General features: G+C 39.3%; 1 protein-coding gene across 10 annotated transcripts in view; it reads right to left on the reverse strand.

Moving 5' to 3' along the window:
- The window catches only part of LOC100471251 (sushi repeat-containing protein SRPX), a 199,410-nt gene that overhangs the window by 133,430 nt on the left and 48,731 nt on the right, over window positions 1-17,249 (reverse strand). The window contains exon 18 of one of the 10 annotated variants that reach the window (XM_034648740.1): window positions 9,326-14,116. The exons of 7 other annotated variants lie outside the window; for them this stretch is intronic. In XM_034648740.1, coding sequence (XP_034504631.1) covers window positions 13,910-14,116 — 207 coding nt within the window. In that variant the 3' untranslated portion in view covers window positions 9,326-13,909. Of the gene's footprint in view, window positions 1-9,325; window positions 14,117-17,249 lie in introns of those variants that run through there. 2 more of the 10 variants (XM_034648741.1, XM_034648742.1) reach the window with 2 other exon arrangements.

Here is a 17,249-nt window from a genome sequence, read left to right on the forward strand (position 1 = left end):
TGAGTGGACCCAGATGTTAGCTTTAGCAGAGAATATCTTCGAAGCGGGTATTCTAAATTTGTCCAAGGAACTGAAGGAAAGTCTGTTTGAGAAATTAAAAGAAAATATGCTAATAACGAATTAATAAATAGGGAGTCTCTATAGAGAAAAAAAATGATAAAAAAGAACTGAATAAAAATTTTAGGGTCGGAAAGTATTAGAACTGAAATGAAAAATGTTAATAAAGCTGTTCAAAATATCGGTTTGGTCAATTTCTTTGAGCTTTATTTATTTATTTATTTTGGCAGCTGTAGAGGATAAATTTTTAGCTTTCCTATTGAAACACGGAGTATTTCTAAAAGGCAGAGAAAATTGTTTTCAAATGTTATTTATATTTCTACTGCTTTTTTCCTGAAAATTTTTGAGGTGGTAAATAACTAACTGTAGAAATAGAAACACAATTTTCTTATATGGTCAATTAATCTGTGCCAAAGGAGGCAAGAATATACAATGGGGGAAAAGACAGTCTCTTTAATAAATGGTGCTGGGAAAGCTGGTCAGCTACATGCAAAAGAACGAAACTGGACTATTTTCTAACACCACACACAAAAATAAACTCAAAACGGATTAAAGACCTAAATGTGAAACCTGACACCATAAACATCCTGGACAGGAACACAAGCAGTAATTTCTCTGACATTGGCTGTAGCAATGTTTTTCTAGATATGTCTCCTAAGGTAAGGGAAACAAAAGCAAAAATAAACTACTGGGACCACATCAAAATAAAACACTTTTACACAATGGAAGAAACCGTTAATAAAATGAAAAGTCAACCTACTGAATGGGAGAAGATACTTGTAAATGATATAGCTCTTAAGGGGTTACTATCCAAAAGAACTCCTACAAGTCAACACCAAAAAACCCAAATAATCTAATATTAAAAATGGGCAGAGGACCTGAATAGACATCTCCCCAAAGAAGACATCCAGATGGCCCACAGACACATGAGAAGACGCTCACCATCACTCATCACCAGGCAAATGCAAATCAAAACCACAATGAGATATCACCTCACACTTGTCAGAATGGCTAAAATTAACAACACAAGAAACAACATGTGTTGGCCAGGATGCACAGAAAGGGGAACCGTCTTGCACTGCTGGTGGGAATGCAGACTGGTACAGCCACTCCGGAAAAAAGTATGGAGGTTCCTCAAAAAATTAATAATAGAAGTACCATATGACCCAATAATTCCACTATAGGGTATTGAGGCACTCAAAGCAAAACACTAATTTGAAAAGCTACACGCACCCCTACGTTTATAGCAGCATTATTTACAACAGCCAAGCTATGGAAGCAACCTAAGTGTCCACTGGTAGACAAATAGATAAGGAAATGTGGCATATATGCACAATGGAATATTACGCAGCTAGAGAAAGGATGAGATTGTGCCATCTGCAACAACACGGCTGCAACAACACTACTACAGGTAGTACGCTAAGTGAAATAATTTGGATAGAGAAAGACAAATACCGTATCATTTCACCCATATGTGGAATCTAAACGAAACAAATGAATAAATGAACAAAAAGCAGAATCAGACCTATAAATACAGAGAGCAAATGGGTGGGTGCCAGAGGGGAGGGGTTGGGAGGATGCACAAAATGGGTGAGGGGAGTGGGAGACACAGGCTTCCAGCTATGGAATGAATAAGTCACAGCAATAATAGACACAGCATAGGGAATAGAGCCAATGCCATCATAATAGCGTCGTATGGTGACAAATGTCACTCGTGGTGAGCATAGCATAGGGTATAGAGATGGGGGATCAGTATGTTGGACACCCGAAACTACCGTAACCCTGTCAACTATACTCAAATTAAAAAAAAAAAAAAGAATGAATGGTCAGGACCTGCCAACTTCCCTAACGTTTGTCCCTGTTTCCAACTCAGGGCTCACCAGAGAAAGGCAAACATGCTCTTCATACAACCACGAGGACGCCCCTCTTCTTGTTAGCCTGTCCCCAGCTTCTGCGGGCCAAGGACTTCTGATTGGAGCATACCCGAAGCCTTCCATTTTTTTCCACTATCAAGCTTCTCCGTTTCTTACCTGTGAGTGTCCACCAAACCCAAGTGATAATGGCTGACTCTCTTGCTACAGCAAGCTGTGAATAGTTTCTCTTCGCTTAGAAATAAACACAGAATTTCCCAACTCTACTGAGCCTCACACAAATAGAACTTTCCCTCAGATTTTGAGAGGTCAGATTTTTACCCTAAGATTTAGAGGGTTTGGCAGGCTCTATGGTCATTGGTAAAATCATTTATATTATTTTAAGAAACTTGGACATGGCAGGTAGTTGCTTAAAGGAAAGTGTACTTGTATTACGAAACCAACTTGCTTCAGGCTCTTGAGCGATGCTCAAATCCAAATAGTTCAGAGGGAGGGTCCATGTTTCCCTGTGTTATTTGGGTTTCATTTCTCTTTCAACTTTCGTCATTTCAATCCCTTCAAGGCGTCTTTTTAACGTCTCCTACGCTTTATGAAATGTCACGTCTTCCAAACCCTCAATTCTCGCTTCCATGATGATTCCCCTCAGTATTGGACACCAACCCTGAGCCAAGCACTCTGCTGGGCTCCCTCTGAGAAGGCAAAACCGAGAGCATGGGGAATCTTAGGGAACAGGGGACAGAGAGGCTTGCAAACCACACAGCTGCTGCCTAGTGGACGTCAATTTTGTCAGTCTACACATGTATCTTCTTATTCCTTTTCTTAGTGCTTCACCCACACGCTGAGCCCAAGGTCTTACATTTCATTCCCTAATGAAAGAAAATTTTGCTGGTTTTCTAAATATGAAATCCTGCCACTAAGAAGTCATAACCCTACAATGTAGTTCTGACACTGACCTCAGGCTGAAGACTGGGGTGTGGTGTCTTGGAGTACTCGCTTTCCTGACTCCCGCAAACACTTACGTGGATGTACTGGTGGCTGGAGTAATCCCTTTACTAATGGTTAGGAAAGACAGGAAACACACTGTCCAATTATGCTACTCCATTCAGCTTTTCGGGAAGGAGGCAGCATAGACTCCTTTGTGAATCATCAAGTCCTAAAAACAAAATTCGCTTTCAAATCAATGCAAATGCTGTCTGTTACACAAGCAGGGAACAGTCAAGATGTATTGATTATTCTCTTTGATACATAGGCCCTTCTCAGAAAATCGGGGATCAATTCCTCTCTCAGTAGATCATAGACAATCTCTATTCCATTTCCTCCCCTTTCCACATCTTCGCACACATACACATCACTGGCATCACTGTCACACAAGCCAAAGAATCATTTTTCCAGCACCTAAGTGGAGAATGAGGGAATTAGGGGAGATCCCATGTGTGCTTCCTTCTTGGAGCCCTTCTGGAATGCCATCATACTGACCCCATCCAATTTATCGTTTGTGCTAAGATAGACAGTACATGTTATGGTTATGGATAATATTTTCATATACTGTAACAATAAATGTGTAAAGAGTGAATTCTTTCAAGTGCACATGGTCGGGAGGGAAGAAAACAGAACAGTCTGGAGAACAGAGCTGACCAAATCTACAGGACAAGTTCATTCCCTGCCGTATAAGGGAAACAAAGAGTCACGGGTGGCGTCAGCAGGCCCTTGTGATCAAAAGCAAGAATGGGGTGGGAGGCCTCTGAAGCCTGGAAAGTTTCAAAAAAGAGACTTCTAGATACGACACACAGACCCTGAATGCTACAGCAAGCCCAGCTCCTGGGTTCTTGAAGGTCACATGCAAGAGACTTACTGGGAGTGAGAAGGAAAAGAAAAAGGTCAGAGAGTCGTGCCAAAATGTGTCATTTCAACTGAAGCTAGCATGTACTTATATTGGCAAAGGGGAATTTGGGACTCAGTTAAATTCCTTTATGTATTTTCTAGTCTTCTTAGGAACACACACTTAAGCTTTGGAAACTTGACTGTTTTATGACAACTGAATGGTCTTAAAAATGAGTGTTAAACTACAGAAAGCATAAAATTGTCTGTCGTCCTTCACTCAGTTCATTGTGGGGCACATGCATATGCCCTCCACTTGGGTGCAGGGGAAGTACATTCAGTTGTGGCAGCTTCCTTGTTTTCCTGGGATCACAATTAGCCTCATTTTCAATTTCCCTTGAAGTTGGGCCCATCCCATTGAACGCCAATGGAATGCAGGCGGAAGGGAGATGGCACAGCTTTCAGGCCTGGAAGATGCCAAGGCACAAAGCCAAGGTCCCTGAATTACTGGGTGAAACAAGGCCATCCACTTACCCTTGGTATATTTTGACACGACCAAGAAATAGACACTTATTGTAAGAAACAATTCAGATTTAGGGAGGGTTTGTTATAGCAGTTAAACTACCTAGACTGATATAACCAGTACCTTTCATAGAAAACAATGTGGACATTTCTGATGCCATGATTACAGCAGTTGGCTTGCGAGAAATAACATTCTGAGGTTTGGTAATAATTTGTGAGTTCAAATCAGTTATTCTCCACTTGATGTGTGAGAAATGCCTCATTGTCTTGGTACATACAATTTGAATAGAGTTTTTTTTTTTTAAGTATATTCTGAGAAACAAACTGAGGTGTTATATGCAACAAATGAATCATTGAACTTACGTCAAAAATCAGGGATGTACTGCATGGTGACTAACATAATATAATAAAAAATATTATTATAATAAAAAATAAATAAATAAAAAGCAGTAAGGTGAAAAAAAAAGTATATTTTGATTGTACCTAAAAAATTAACACATAACAAAATTGATCTTTTTTGGGTGTACCATTCTATAAATATTATTTTCAGGTAACACCACCCAAATCAGGATACACAACCAAAAAAAATGCCCTTATACTATCCTTTTGTAGTCACACTCTCCTCTCACCCCAAACCCTTGCAACCACTGATCTGTTCCCTATCATTAGTTTTGTTTTTTTGAGAATGTCATCGAAATGAAATCCTCCATCCGTAACCAGCTGAGACTGGCTTCTTTCCCTCGGCATAATGCTTGTGTGATTCATTCACATTGTGGGCATATATCAATAATTTCTTTTTAATGCTGAGTAGTATTCCATCATATGGACCTACTACAGTTTCCCTGCCATTCACCATAGAAGATACCCGCACGTTGTTTCCAGGTTTCGGAGAGCGGGAAGAGAGCTGCTATTAAACACGTGTCCTGGTGTCCAGGTCGCCCTAAATTTTCCTTTCTCTAGGGCACGGTTTCTCGACTGCAGTACTGTTGGCATTTGTTGGGGGGCTGCTCTGTCCGCGGTAGGACGGCTAGCAGCATCCCTGGCTTCTACCCGCTGGACGCCAGTAGCATCCGCACTCCCCACCCCCACCCCGCCTTGTGACATACACAAAATGTCTCCAAATATCCCCCCCCTCTGCCGCCCGGTGGAAAACGACTGCCTTAGGGAACAAAAACCTCCATTATTACTCTAGTGTGCCATTGCTAGCGACGACTATCTGTTTTTGGTTCACCTACATTTCTGAAACAAATTTCCTCTGGACACAGAATTTTAATTTGACAGTTATCTTTCAGCACATTAAAAAAATCCTATTATACTCCAGATTTTGTTGTTTCTGTTGAGAAGTCAGCTATGAGTCTTAAGCGTTCTTTTCGAGGTAATAGAGCAGTCTTTTGGTCACTTTCAGTGTTCTTATCTATAGTGGTATCGTGGTGGAAATGCACCCTTGACGTAAGATTTACTTCTGACGATGAAAGTGACGAGGTCACACACACACCCAGAGGGTATGAAAGGTTTATTACACACATCATGAGGCTCACTGGGGAGAGCAGGGTTGGCTTCCCAAGCTGGTTTGAGAATGGTTTGAGAAAGCAGGGAAAGAAGACTGGCTTGAAATTTTCATGGTGGTCCAGGAGTGGGGCTAGAGTAAGGGTTCCAGCCTACAGGCCAAGGTTTGAAATTTCGTTTGTGCCAAAGATGAGAGCCCTTGGGGTTTTGGTTTTTTTAAAGATCCTATTTTTAAGTTGTCTCTACACCCCTCATGGGGCTCGAACCCACAACCCCGAGATCAAGAGTCACATGCTATACTGAGCCAGCCAGGTGCCCCACTATCTAGGCTTTATTACTAGCTTGCCCAGATATGGGGCAGAAGGGAAAGAGGGAGAGATGGGCTTAAAAGTTGCCGTGAAGCATAAAAAATAGGAGTCATGCTCTATTACAAATGTTAAAGTTTCTTTTTTTTTACTTTTATGAATGCATTGGTGTGGGTTTATATTTTTCCCACTTAAGTTTGTAGTGCCTCTTGAATTTGGGGGCTGATATCTTCTTGCCTTGGAAAGTTCTCAGAAGTTATTCCTTTAAATAGTACTTCTGTTCTATTCTCTCTTCTCCTTTTGGGATTCCAAATACACATATATTCAACCTTTTCATAGTACCATAAATCTCACAGACTCTTTTCTGTATTTTGCATGCTTTTGTCTCTTTGTGCTTCAGTCTGAATATTTCCCTTGGGCCTAGCTTTCAGTTTACCAATTTTTTTCTGCCAATCTATTAACCCCATATAATTATGCCTTAATTTCACTGCTTGTATTTAGTTCTAGAATTCACATTTAGTCCTTTTTTTCAGATTTATTTATTTTAGAGAGAGAGAGAGACCACAAGCAGGGGGAGGGGTAGAGGGAGAGAGAATCTCAGGCAGGCTCCACACCCAGCATGGAGCCCAGTGCAGAACTCGATCTCACAACCCTGAGATCATGACCTGAGCTGACTGTGCCACCCAGATACCCCTATTTAGTCCTTTTTTAAATAGTTTCCATTTTCTACCAAAATCCTCAAGCTTCTGCATTATTTCCTTGAAAATGTTAAACTTTAGAGCAACGAATACCTTTTGCTGAAAAACAGCCCCATGTGCAAAGCACATTCGGGCTTCCTTCCTCCTGAATTTTGGCCCCATAATAGCTTGATAGCAGTCTGATACTTTCAAGTGCTTCAAATGCATACATTTGTCCAATTTTCTATCTGTTCCCCATGCTAGGATGGTTTGAGTCACTTATTTGGAATTACCAGAGGACTAGAGACTTGCTTTAAAGCCTGTGATTATTTTACAAGTGTCCCAGTTTGTAAAAACTTAGTGTCATGAAAAAAAAAACATGATGAGAGAACTCTTCAAGATTAAGAGAGACTTAAGAGACAACCTAATACAATGCATGGACCTTGAGTGATTCTCGATTTAAGTCAACTGGCTTATCACAGATATTTTGGGAAGAACAAGGGAAATTTGAATAAGAGACTGGATTGTAAGTAGCTGATATCAGAAAATTATTGTAAACTTTGTTAAATGAAAATGCTGGCATTGCAGTTATGTACAAAAATGTCATTTTTAGAAATACATACTGATGTATTAAGGGTTGGGATGTCAGGATGTCTGGGTAGAACACCGAGCAAACACAGCAAAGTGTAATAGACTTAAATCTTTGTGACAGGTCCATAGATGTTTATTATATTGATCTTCCTACTTTCCTAAATATTTGAAATGTCTCTCAGTAAATTAAAAAATATATATAAGAGATTAATGTTAATAACCAGATTTCAAAATTAAAGTCTCTAGCTTTAATTTTCTAAAATTGTATAGTATCTAGTAATTAATGAGGAAAATCAACTTTTAAATCCCAAATTGGTTTACATTTTTATATAATTTTTATAACTCTTAATTACTATATGCAGTAAATCAAATAATTATAATAATTAAGGAGTTAATGTAAATCTGATACCAAGTTGGGAAATAAACATCTAAGCATCCAACATCAAACATTCCTATGGACAGAATTTTAATGATTTTTAAACAACTGACAAAGACTTTTTATAGAAAACTTTTCTGTTACAATAACCTTCATGCCCACAGGGAAAGTTCTGGAAAAATTTAAAAAGTAGTGTCCTATTTTGACAATTCTAAACAAATTACTCATAAAGATTGATTGTGAGGAAGTTTGACAGGTTTTCTAGAATATAAAAAAAAATTTTCACCTTGGGACAGATGTTTACCAGTGACTGAGCCAGGTAAGACTTTTCTTAAGTAAAAATAAAAAGGTATCTGTCATTTATACATCTCTTTTTCTTTAAAAGTAATCTCTACACCCGATGTGGGGCTCGAACTCACAAGCCTGAGATCAAGAGTCACATGTTCTTCCGACTGAGCCAGCTGGGTGCCCCCATTTATATATTTCTTCAAGTTAGGTACAGCTCTCTAGTCTACTGTTAACCTTACTTAAGACACCTTACCTATCATAATATACATGTATTACACATGCCACATGAACGCAGAAGCAAGGGGAACTACCTGGGAGTGCAGCCTGGCCTGGACAGGTGAAGCTGTCCTGCTGTAGTTTCAATAAGTAATTTTAGGGTTAGGATAACATTTCCTGACATTTTCAGTAATTAGGATTGTGTAGAGACAGTATGCCAAAGTACCATCTGTCACAATTGTTGGAGGGACTGTTGATCAAAAGCCTGTCAGTCTGTTGTCTCTTAACTTTAACATAGCTTCTTCCAGCAAAAAAATCTCACTTCATTGTATTCAACACAGTTATACTCTGTCACACCACCAACTGCCCACACTCGAGAAGGCCTAATGTACACAGGTATGCAACAAAAAAAGGACCTTAGTAGAATGATCAGATCACTCTTCTAATTAATTTTTTAGCTCTCATTTGCTGTTTAAAATCTGATAACTAGGGAAGATTACAGTTCAGATAAATCCAGCGCCTAATTAATTCTTTTAACATGTTTTCCTTGTGAACAAATTTCTCTTGCCAAAATACTATACTCTATTTAGAACAGAGGTTGCAAATTGCTTCTTGGGGGCCAAATTTGGCCTGCAGCTATAGCTTGGCTCTCCCTAACTTATATACACACATGCATGTACATACATGCACACAAATGAGTTATCCATATAAAAACCCAGATTTCCACCTTCTTTTTAAAATGCTGAGGATGTGGGGGCACCTGGGTGCCTCAGTCGTTAAGTGTCTGCCTTTGGCTCGGGTCATGATCCCGAGGGTCCTGGAATTGAGCCTCACGTCGGGCTCCTTGCTCTGCAGGGAGTCTGCTTCTCCCTCTCCCTCTGCCCCGGCTTGTGTTCCCTCTCTGTCTCTCTCTGCCAAATGAATGAATAAAATCTTAAATAAAATAAAATAAAATGAAATAAAATGAAATGAAATAAAATAAAATAAATAAATAAAATAAAATAAAATAAAATAAAATAAAATAAAATAAAATAAAATAAAATGCTGAGGATCTGGCAATGCTGGGCCCAGTCTTGAGAAACAGCAGTTACCAGCTGGAACCGAGTGGCAGCAGCTCCCACATGCATACCTAGTTAGCCTTTGAAAATACTTTAGTTTCACGACCCCCCAGTTTAAATGCATTGTTTGTTCAATTCAATAAAATATCCCCTTTCACTCCTGAGATGAAGACTTTCCAACCTTCTCGTTTGTCTCCTTTTTTGACTTCTTGACTTATTCTTATAAGGTAAAAAAGTAAACCACATTTTAAAGTTCTGTCTAAAAAAGATACTCTAAGATTCTTAAAGAACTACTATCAGATGAAAAATCTTTAAACCATGTGCCCTGCTGGCAAAAGGAAATTCTGAGTATGGAAATGTTTTCAGTTTCAGTAGTCTCGCAAAATCAAAGCAGGCAGAAAAATGCTTAACTGAAACTCAGGAGCATGATAAAGAAATCAGTCTGGCTCTCTCCCCAAATAATTATTCTGAATTTCATCTCTGATTCCACTGCCGCTTAGGTCCCTGAGAGTAGAAGTCTGTGATGGTAACTTGGGCCTCATTCTTGTTGCCAACCCTGATGATTTTAAAACTTAGTTGGCCTAATTTTCCCCTTTTGGATGCTTCGGATGGTGCTCGCCACCTCTGCTGGAAGAGATTCTCTTCTGCTCATGGAAAGACTTTCTTTTCCCTCTACGGATTTATAATGGCCTATGGGTAGAATTATACTGCAATACACCATATGGTAAATATGTTAAAAAACTGAGTTCAAGCTTACAGTATGTATATACAAATTTCTAAGAAACAAATCCTTATCCAAACTCTATGACTGCACATGTTATTATTTATCTGATAATCATTTGATGCTGAACACGTGCCCCCTGGGTCTGGGATCCTAGGAAAGATAACCCCCCGCTACAATTCCTGCTTTGATGTAATTAGTGGTATTTTAGAGAGAAGTTTCAACACTACAAAATGTCTCTACTGAAAATACTTTATCATTAAAGATCTAGGATTTAGCAAGAGTGTTTCCATTTTAGGAAAGTCATAGTAAGAATACGAGAGGAGAGACTATAAACAATTGATTTTTTGTGGGATCGGTAGCTCTCAAACTTCCTGCTATGGGTTGTACTGTCTCCTGGAAAAGACATTAATGTCCTAAGCCCCGGGACCTCAGAATGTGATATTATCTGGCAATACAGTCTTTAAGGAAGTAGTCAAATTAAAATGAGGTCATTAGGGTAAGTCCTAAACTACTGTCCTTATAAAAAGGGGAAATTTGGAAACAGAGATAGACATGCACAGAACAAAGACAATGTGAAGACCCCGAAGGAGAAGGCCTGAGGACAAAGGATTGGAGTGATGTATCTACAAGACAAAGAATGTCTGAGGCAACCCGAAGTTAGGAGAGCGGTCTGGTACTTCCCTGTGCCTCCAGAGGAAGCATGCCCTGCAAACACCTTAATTTCAGACGTCTGGCCTCCAGAACTCTGAGACAGTACATTTCTATGGTTTTAAGCTACCCAGTTAACGGTATTTTGCTACAGAAGCCCTAGGAAACAATACAAGCACCTTTCCAGAACTGGATAGTTTCTTCATAAATAGGAGGGCCGTAGTGCCTACCAATTCTTCCTTTTCCCTCTAATGTTTTGACATGGATTTGCATGCTGTTTTGTGATGCCTTAAAAATTCTACCATTATTGACATTTTCTAAATTAATATCCATTTAACAGTTGGTCCATAGTAATCTGAACAATGTCAATGACCCCCTAATGTTCAAGTCAACAGATTCCATTTTCAGGTCCCAAAAAGGTCAGTAAAAATGGCCAAAGCAAATTTATTATATAAAGGAGAGGGGAATTCACAGAAAAGATAATGAAGATGAATAGTCTGGGGATTAAGATAAATCATTCCACTTTCTATTAAAGCTAAGGTTATCAGTAAATAGAAATCCTTTTATTTTTGAAACTAGTATAAATTGATCATTCTATTCCATTCTATCAATGATCTTTCCTGGCTTCTTTTTAAGAGTTTGTTTTTTGTTTGTTTAAGTTTAGTGTCCACTAATCTCCTTTCCATCCAGTTAGGAAACTCAGGTTTTTCAGTTGCCCTAAGAGCTCCAGTTGAGAATGCAGTCATTCCCCATTTGCTTCCTTGTACCCCCCTGTAACTGTGACTCTGTTCTTAGTTTCTGGCATGATATCTACCACATAGGAAGTGCTCGGTTAGTATTTCTTCAAAGTAAAAGCCAGGTATGAAACTGTGCTTAGGAAACAAATATAACACAAGCATTTACAGCGCATGGGCAGACAGCTTTGAAGTATTTACTCATACTAGTAAAACTGACTCTTGGTGTTGGTATTCTCTGCCAACCACCTTATTTAAGTCTGATCTGCCTTGAGGCCTCTGAGAAAGCAGGGGGACCCCGTCCGTTTGTTATGCCTGTCTCATGTCCACCTCTTCCAAGTGCTCTGACTGCACCCTTTCTCTGGTCTGTAACCTGTCCCATGCTTTTCAGTAATCAGCCCGACGACTGGTATGGTGGGTAGGCTCTAAGATGGCCCCGTGACCCTTACCTCCTGGTCTCCACGCTGTCATCCTGAGTATGAGCAGACCCTGTGACTCGCTTCTAACAGAATGTGTCGAAGGGGACAAAATACCACTTCCACTATTATGCTACCTAAGACTGTGATCCCTGTCTTGCTAGCAGCCTCCATTAACTCTTTTGCTGCGTCTGATGGAGGAAGCCACCATACAGAAAGGCCTTTCGTCAGAATAAGAGTGCTATTAGTTTCTATCGCTACGTAACAAATTATCATAAACTTAGTGGATTAAAACTACATATATTATCTCGTAATTTTCATGGGTCAGAAGCGTGGGCAGTGCTGAGCCTGTGTCCTCTGCTTGGGGCCTCACAAGGCTGCAGTCAAGGTGTCAGCCAGAGCTATGGTTTAATCTGAGGATTGGGTTCCTCTTCCAGCCTCACTCGTTATTTGCAGAATTCAGTGCCTTGCAGCTGGAGGACCGAGGCCCGCACATCCGAGAGGCTTCCCACCATTCCCTGGGCATGGCCCTCTCTGTAACAGGGCAGTTTGCTTCTTCAAAGCCAACAGGAGAGCATCTCAACTACTTTGAATTGCTCTGACTTCTTCCATGTCTGACCTCTACAGCCTCTTTGAAAGGGCTCACCTGATTAGGTCAGACCCATCTAGGATTATTTCCCTTTTGCTTAGAAGTTAACTGATTTGGAATTTTAATTACATCTGCAAACTGTCTCACCTTTCCCATGTAATGGAACCTAAGCAAAAGAGTGGTATTTCATCATCCTCACTGCTCCTGCTGATACTCAAGGGGAAAGGAGTATTCAGGGCAGGCACACCCACCGACGGGAACCATGGGGGCCATCTTAGAATTCTGCCTACCACAACTGGCCTGTCTCAGTACTACCTGTGAGCTGTATTTCCACTTGGCTCCTATAGCTCACATTTCGGCGAGGTATTTTGTAATACTGTACTACTACAGCGGCAACAGCAAAATTAAAATCCCCCTAAAGGTAATATTTACACAGGAAACTATTTTGTAAGATTTCAAGATCACATCTCCTCTAGACTAACACCCCTTCGCGTGAAACACAAGAATGGAGTTTCTTTTCCTGTCCTCAAATGGGGCGATGGTCACTGTGATTGAAGAATACATGTGTTAGGAGCTATAATGGTGAAAATGAAGGTGGTTTGCTCCACTGAATGATCAGTACCTGTGAGCACGGGGCAGCAATGTTTCTGCCCGAGGAGACATAACAGCTTTACCCTCCTTATTCCCTGTGGCAGAGCACTGTGTGATGGAGCCAACCTTGCTCCAGTGCTACAGGCAGCTGGAGCGAGCAAGCCCGGCTGCGTTTGGCTGTGCTACGGTGGCGAACGGTGGCAGGTGAAACACTCCAGATCAGACCACAGAATCTGACATGTTTCCATGCCATGTCGACTCCCTAAAGAAAAGTGTGGGAGGCAAAGAAATTTCGACAGCTTCTCCACGAAGACGTACTGTTTACACAGTGGCCCTGATATTTTCCCTACTCGGAGGTTAATGAAGTTTGTGTCTCACAATATTTTAAACATAAACAGATTTTTCTGGCCCCCATTCTGTCAACTGATAGAGAACTCCAAGTCCCTCTACATTTTATTCAGACTCATACATTTAAACAGTGGAAACGACCAGATATAGTTTATTAAAATGTTCATTAAAAACAATTTTGACTCAGTTTTTTAAAATTGCAAATACATTAAAAACTGTTACAGTGTCATGAGATTGTAAATATTGCCTTATGAAGTTATAAAGAAGTTGTTTAGTATAAACTATGAAATGTTTTAATTTAAACTTCACATATAAAAATATATCTTTTATTGCAACACTGAACAGTTAAGGCCACAACACTTGAAGGAGAGTTTGAGATACACATATTTTGAAATTGTTTGTCAAAAATATTAGCATAAATACCAAAACTGGTCGTAACAGTCAAACCAAATAAAACTTATTATTAACTTATATCTTTAAAAGTTTGTTATCAGAAACTTTCCCTCAGAAGTCATAATGTTTTTCAAGTATAAATTACAATGTGCTTGGTGACCATGGAAACATAAATATATATTTATAGTATTATACAAGATTTTGACCTTCTCTCCATATTTGGGGGTGAAGTATCCTGATGATTTTGCCCCATGTGGTTCTGGTTGGCATCTTTCTTACTGCTTTTAAAAGCTATTTGATCTCCTATTGGTTTTATCTCTGGGAGTGGCTCATTATTACTCTGCATACTTTTCTGACTCGTCAATGACATCCTTTTAAAGAGGAAAATCTAGAAAAAAACCCACACACACAAAGAATTCATTTCAGTAAGTGAATAGTCACTTAATAGTATTTAGGGGGTGTAATTTTCAACTAGTCTTAACATTATTCCATCACATCTTTACGGGGCACCATGTGTACAGATGTACATTCTCAGTGTCCTTCAGCCTCTTCTTTTACCAATGACAATCATGATTCCTCCCTGAAACAAGACCTTTCAGGGTTTAACTTTCAACACTGTCAGTGCCTTGGTGATACATTATCATTTTTCTTTAAAGAGCAAATTGAGTATTTCAGTTTGTTGTGTCGTTAAGAGAAAAAAAGAGGAAAACCAGGACGTTCTGGAGGAGGACATACCTCCCATTCCTACAGATCAGAACTTCTGGCAAAATGTTAGCGCCGCCAAATGATGCCTTTGGGAGCCCCAGGGGTCTGAGTGGGCAGGTGGATATATGGATCTGCTGCCCAGGGCGGGCCAAGGCTATGCATAGGCAGATAACAGCTAGAGAGAGGAAAGTCGACACCACAATCCAGGGACTGCAGGCAGGCAGAAAGGAGAACAGAAGAAAAGAGACTGAGGAAGAGCCAAGTGTGAGATGCAGGCAGAGGAAGAGGAGCCAGCACTGGGGACAGAGCTTTGTAGAAACAAGATCAGGAAAGAGAGGTACCTCAGGATTGAGGGAGGAAAATGTATCAAGAAGGGAGTGCCCAATAAGGCACATACAGGAGAAATTGAGGAAGACGACGATGGAAAAGTCCCATGGGATTTAAGCCCTTTGAGGATGTGGCCAGAGAAAATAAGATTCCTGAAGAGTGATAACACATACATTGGTTTTGACAAGATGCCAAAAACAAAAAACAGGTGAGGACTTGGCTTCTTTGGAAACCAAAATGATGTGAATAATAGCTGGCCTTTAGTCTTAAAGAACGGAGGAACTAAAGTGAAAAGTGGTGACCCAAAAAGTCAGAGTCTACAAAAAGGGTCTGTGGACTAAAATGGGGGAACTCCTGTTTCGTTTCTGCTACTGTGGAGGAATCCATATCTTGAAAAATTCTGCTACTACAAAATACCAAGAAATGCTGAATAAGTGCAAAAAACATAATTTCATAATGTGTAAGTAAGTTCACAAAACAAAATGAAGGGAAATCCCTGTGGGCCAAAATATGAAGAGGGAGCAGGAAACCTCAGAGGTGAGGGAGCAATGAAATGGAATTTATTGATCTCACAACTTAGACTCATTCTGTTAACGTATATTTGATCTCACAAAATGTGGACACTTGGAACTGAGACCCCTCCACAAAGTAGGGACCCTCCAAGAACTATGCCCTTAATGTAAATCCACCTACAAACATTGGGAGATGACAGAATAACATGGCTCTCCTGGTTTAGGCTTTGAGTGAAGGAGAACCATGTTTTCCTAATGAGAGGCTGGGGTTCCCATTTACTTTACTGGTATAGGTGGGAAAGCCCTGAGAAGTTAACTGAAAGCGGTACTGGAATGGTAAGACCCAGGGGAGCTAACAGAGGCTAATACAAATTCTCTATGGATGGATTTGCCTTAATGTAAGTCTTAAAGGGGTTCCACAAAAAGTCCCAGTTGAACATGAACTCACAATCCGAATTTCAAAACACATAAGGAAATAAGATAGCACTAGCAAGTTAACCAAAGCAACAAACAGATTTAGATTCCTAAGGATGTCTGACATTGGAATAACTAAATATACAATATAAAATAAGTATGCTTAAATTATTTAAAGGACTAGAATAAAAAACATGAGCACAAAACAAGATACTAGCTTTTAAAAATGATTGATCTGAAAAAGAATCAAGATAGAATTTCATTTCAAAATGTGAAAAATATAATCACTGAAATAAAAACGCAATGGGTAGGTTGAAAAGATTAGTCTCAGCTATAAGGAAACTATGGACTCAAAGAGCTCTGAGATATGAAAGCTCTGAAATTCCCCCGAAATATTACTTAGACATGGACAATGGGAAAGTAACATTAAAAGACATGGACAAAAGAATGAAAAGTTTTGTATGAGAATTCCAAAGAGGAAAAAGGAAATATTCAAAGATATAATGGATGAGAATTTTCTTAAAATGATGAATGACTTGAATTCTCAGATTCAAGAGTCATAATGAATTAGAAGAAAGTTAAAGCAAAAAAATTCCCACCCAGGCATCTCATAGTGAACTGAAGTACATCAAAGATAAACAATGTAAAAAACCAGGCAGGGAGAAATGATATACGAATTTATCAGCAATTATACTAAAGCAAATTTCTTAATAGGAACAATGGGAGCAGATATCAAAAGAAAATAACTGCCAACCAGCCATATGATCATTCATTTGCAAGTGAACAGAAACTAAAAAAGTTAACTACAAAAAGAAATCTATGACAGGAACTTCCAAAGGATTTCTTCAGGGAGAAGAAAAAGAATCCCAAGAAGGATATCTGAGATGTAAAACAGAATAGTGAGGAAGAAAATGGTATAACAAAGAATAGTAACATTTGACTGGTGAGGCTAAAAAACTAAAATACCGGATACAATAACATTTAAAATGGGAAGGAAGCGGTGATAGGAGAGAAAAACTCTTCTAAGATCTTGGTATTATTTGGGGAAGACAGGAACATTAACTAGCTTTAGATTTTAGGTATGTATGTTAAAAAATTTAAAGACAAAATCCAGCTTATAGGTCCTTTACAAGAGACTCATCTAAAACACAAGTAAAAGACTGAAGAAAGATGTATCAAAGTGCTAACCAAAGGAAAGCTAGTACAGCTCTATTAATAACAGGTAAACTTTAGCATTTTTTTAGAGATAGGGAAGGGAAGAATACAAATAGTAAGATGATAGACTTAAATGTAACTGCATTAATGATCAGGTTAAATATAAATGGGCTAAATGCTCCAATTAAAAGGCAGGGATTTTCGGGTTAGATAAAAAAGCAAAACCCATCTACATGCTGCCTAAATCAAATGCACTTCAAATATAAAATCACAAATGAGTTAAAAGTAAAAGGATGGAAAACGATATAACATGCTAACTCTAATCAAAAGAAAGCTAGAGTGGCTATGTAATATCAGACCAAGCGGATTTCAGAGCAAATATTATCAGGGATAAAGAAGTCATTTCAT

The sequence above is a fragment of the Ailuropoda melanoleuca genome, chromosome X (genome assembly GCF_002007445.2).
Source record: "Ailuropoda melanoleuca isolate Jingjing chromosome X, ASM200744v2, whole genome shotgun sequence".
NCBI classification, from domain to species: domain Eukaryota; kingdom Metazoa; phylum Chordata; class Mammalia; order Carnivora; family Ursidae; genus Ailuropoda; species Ailuropoda melanoleuca.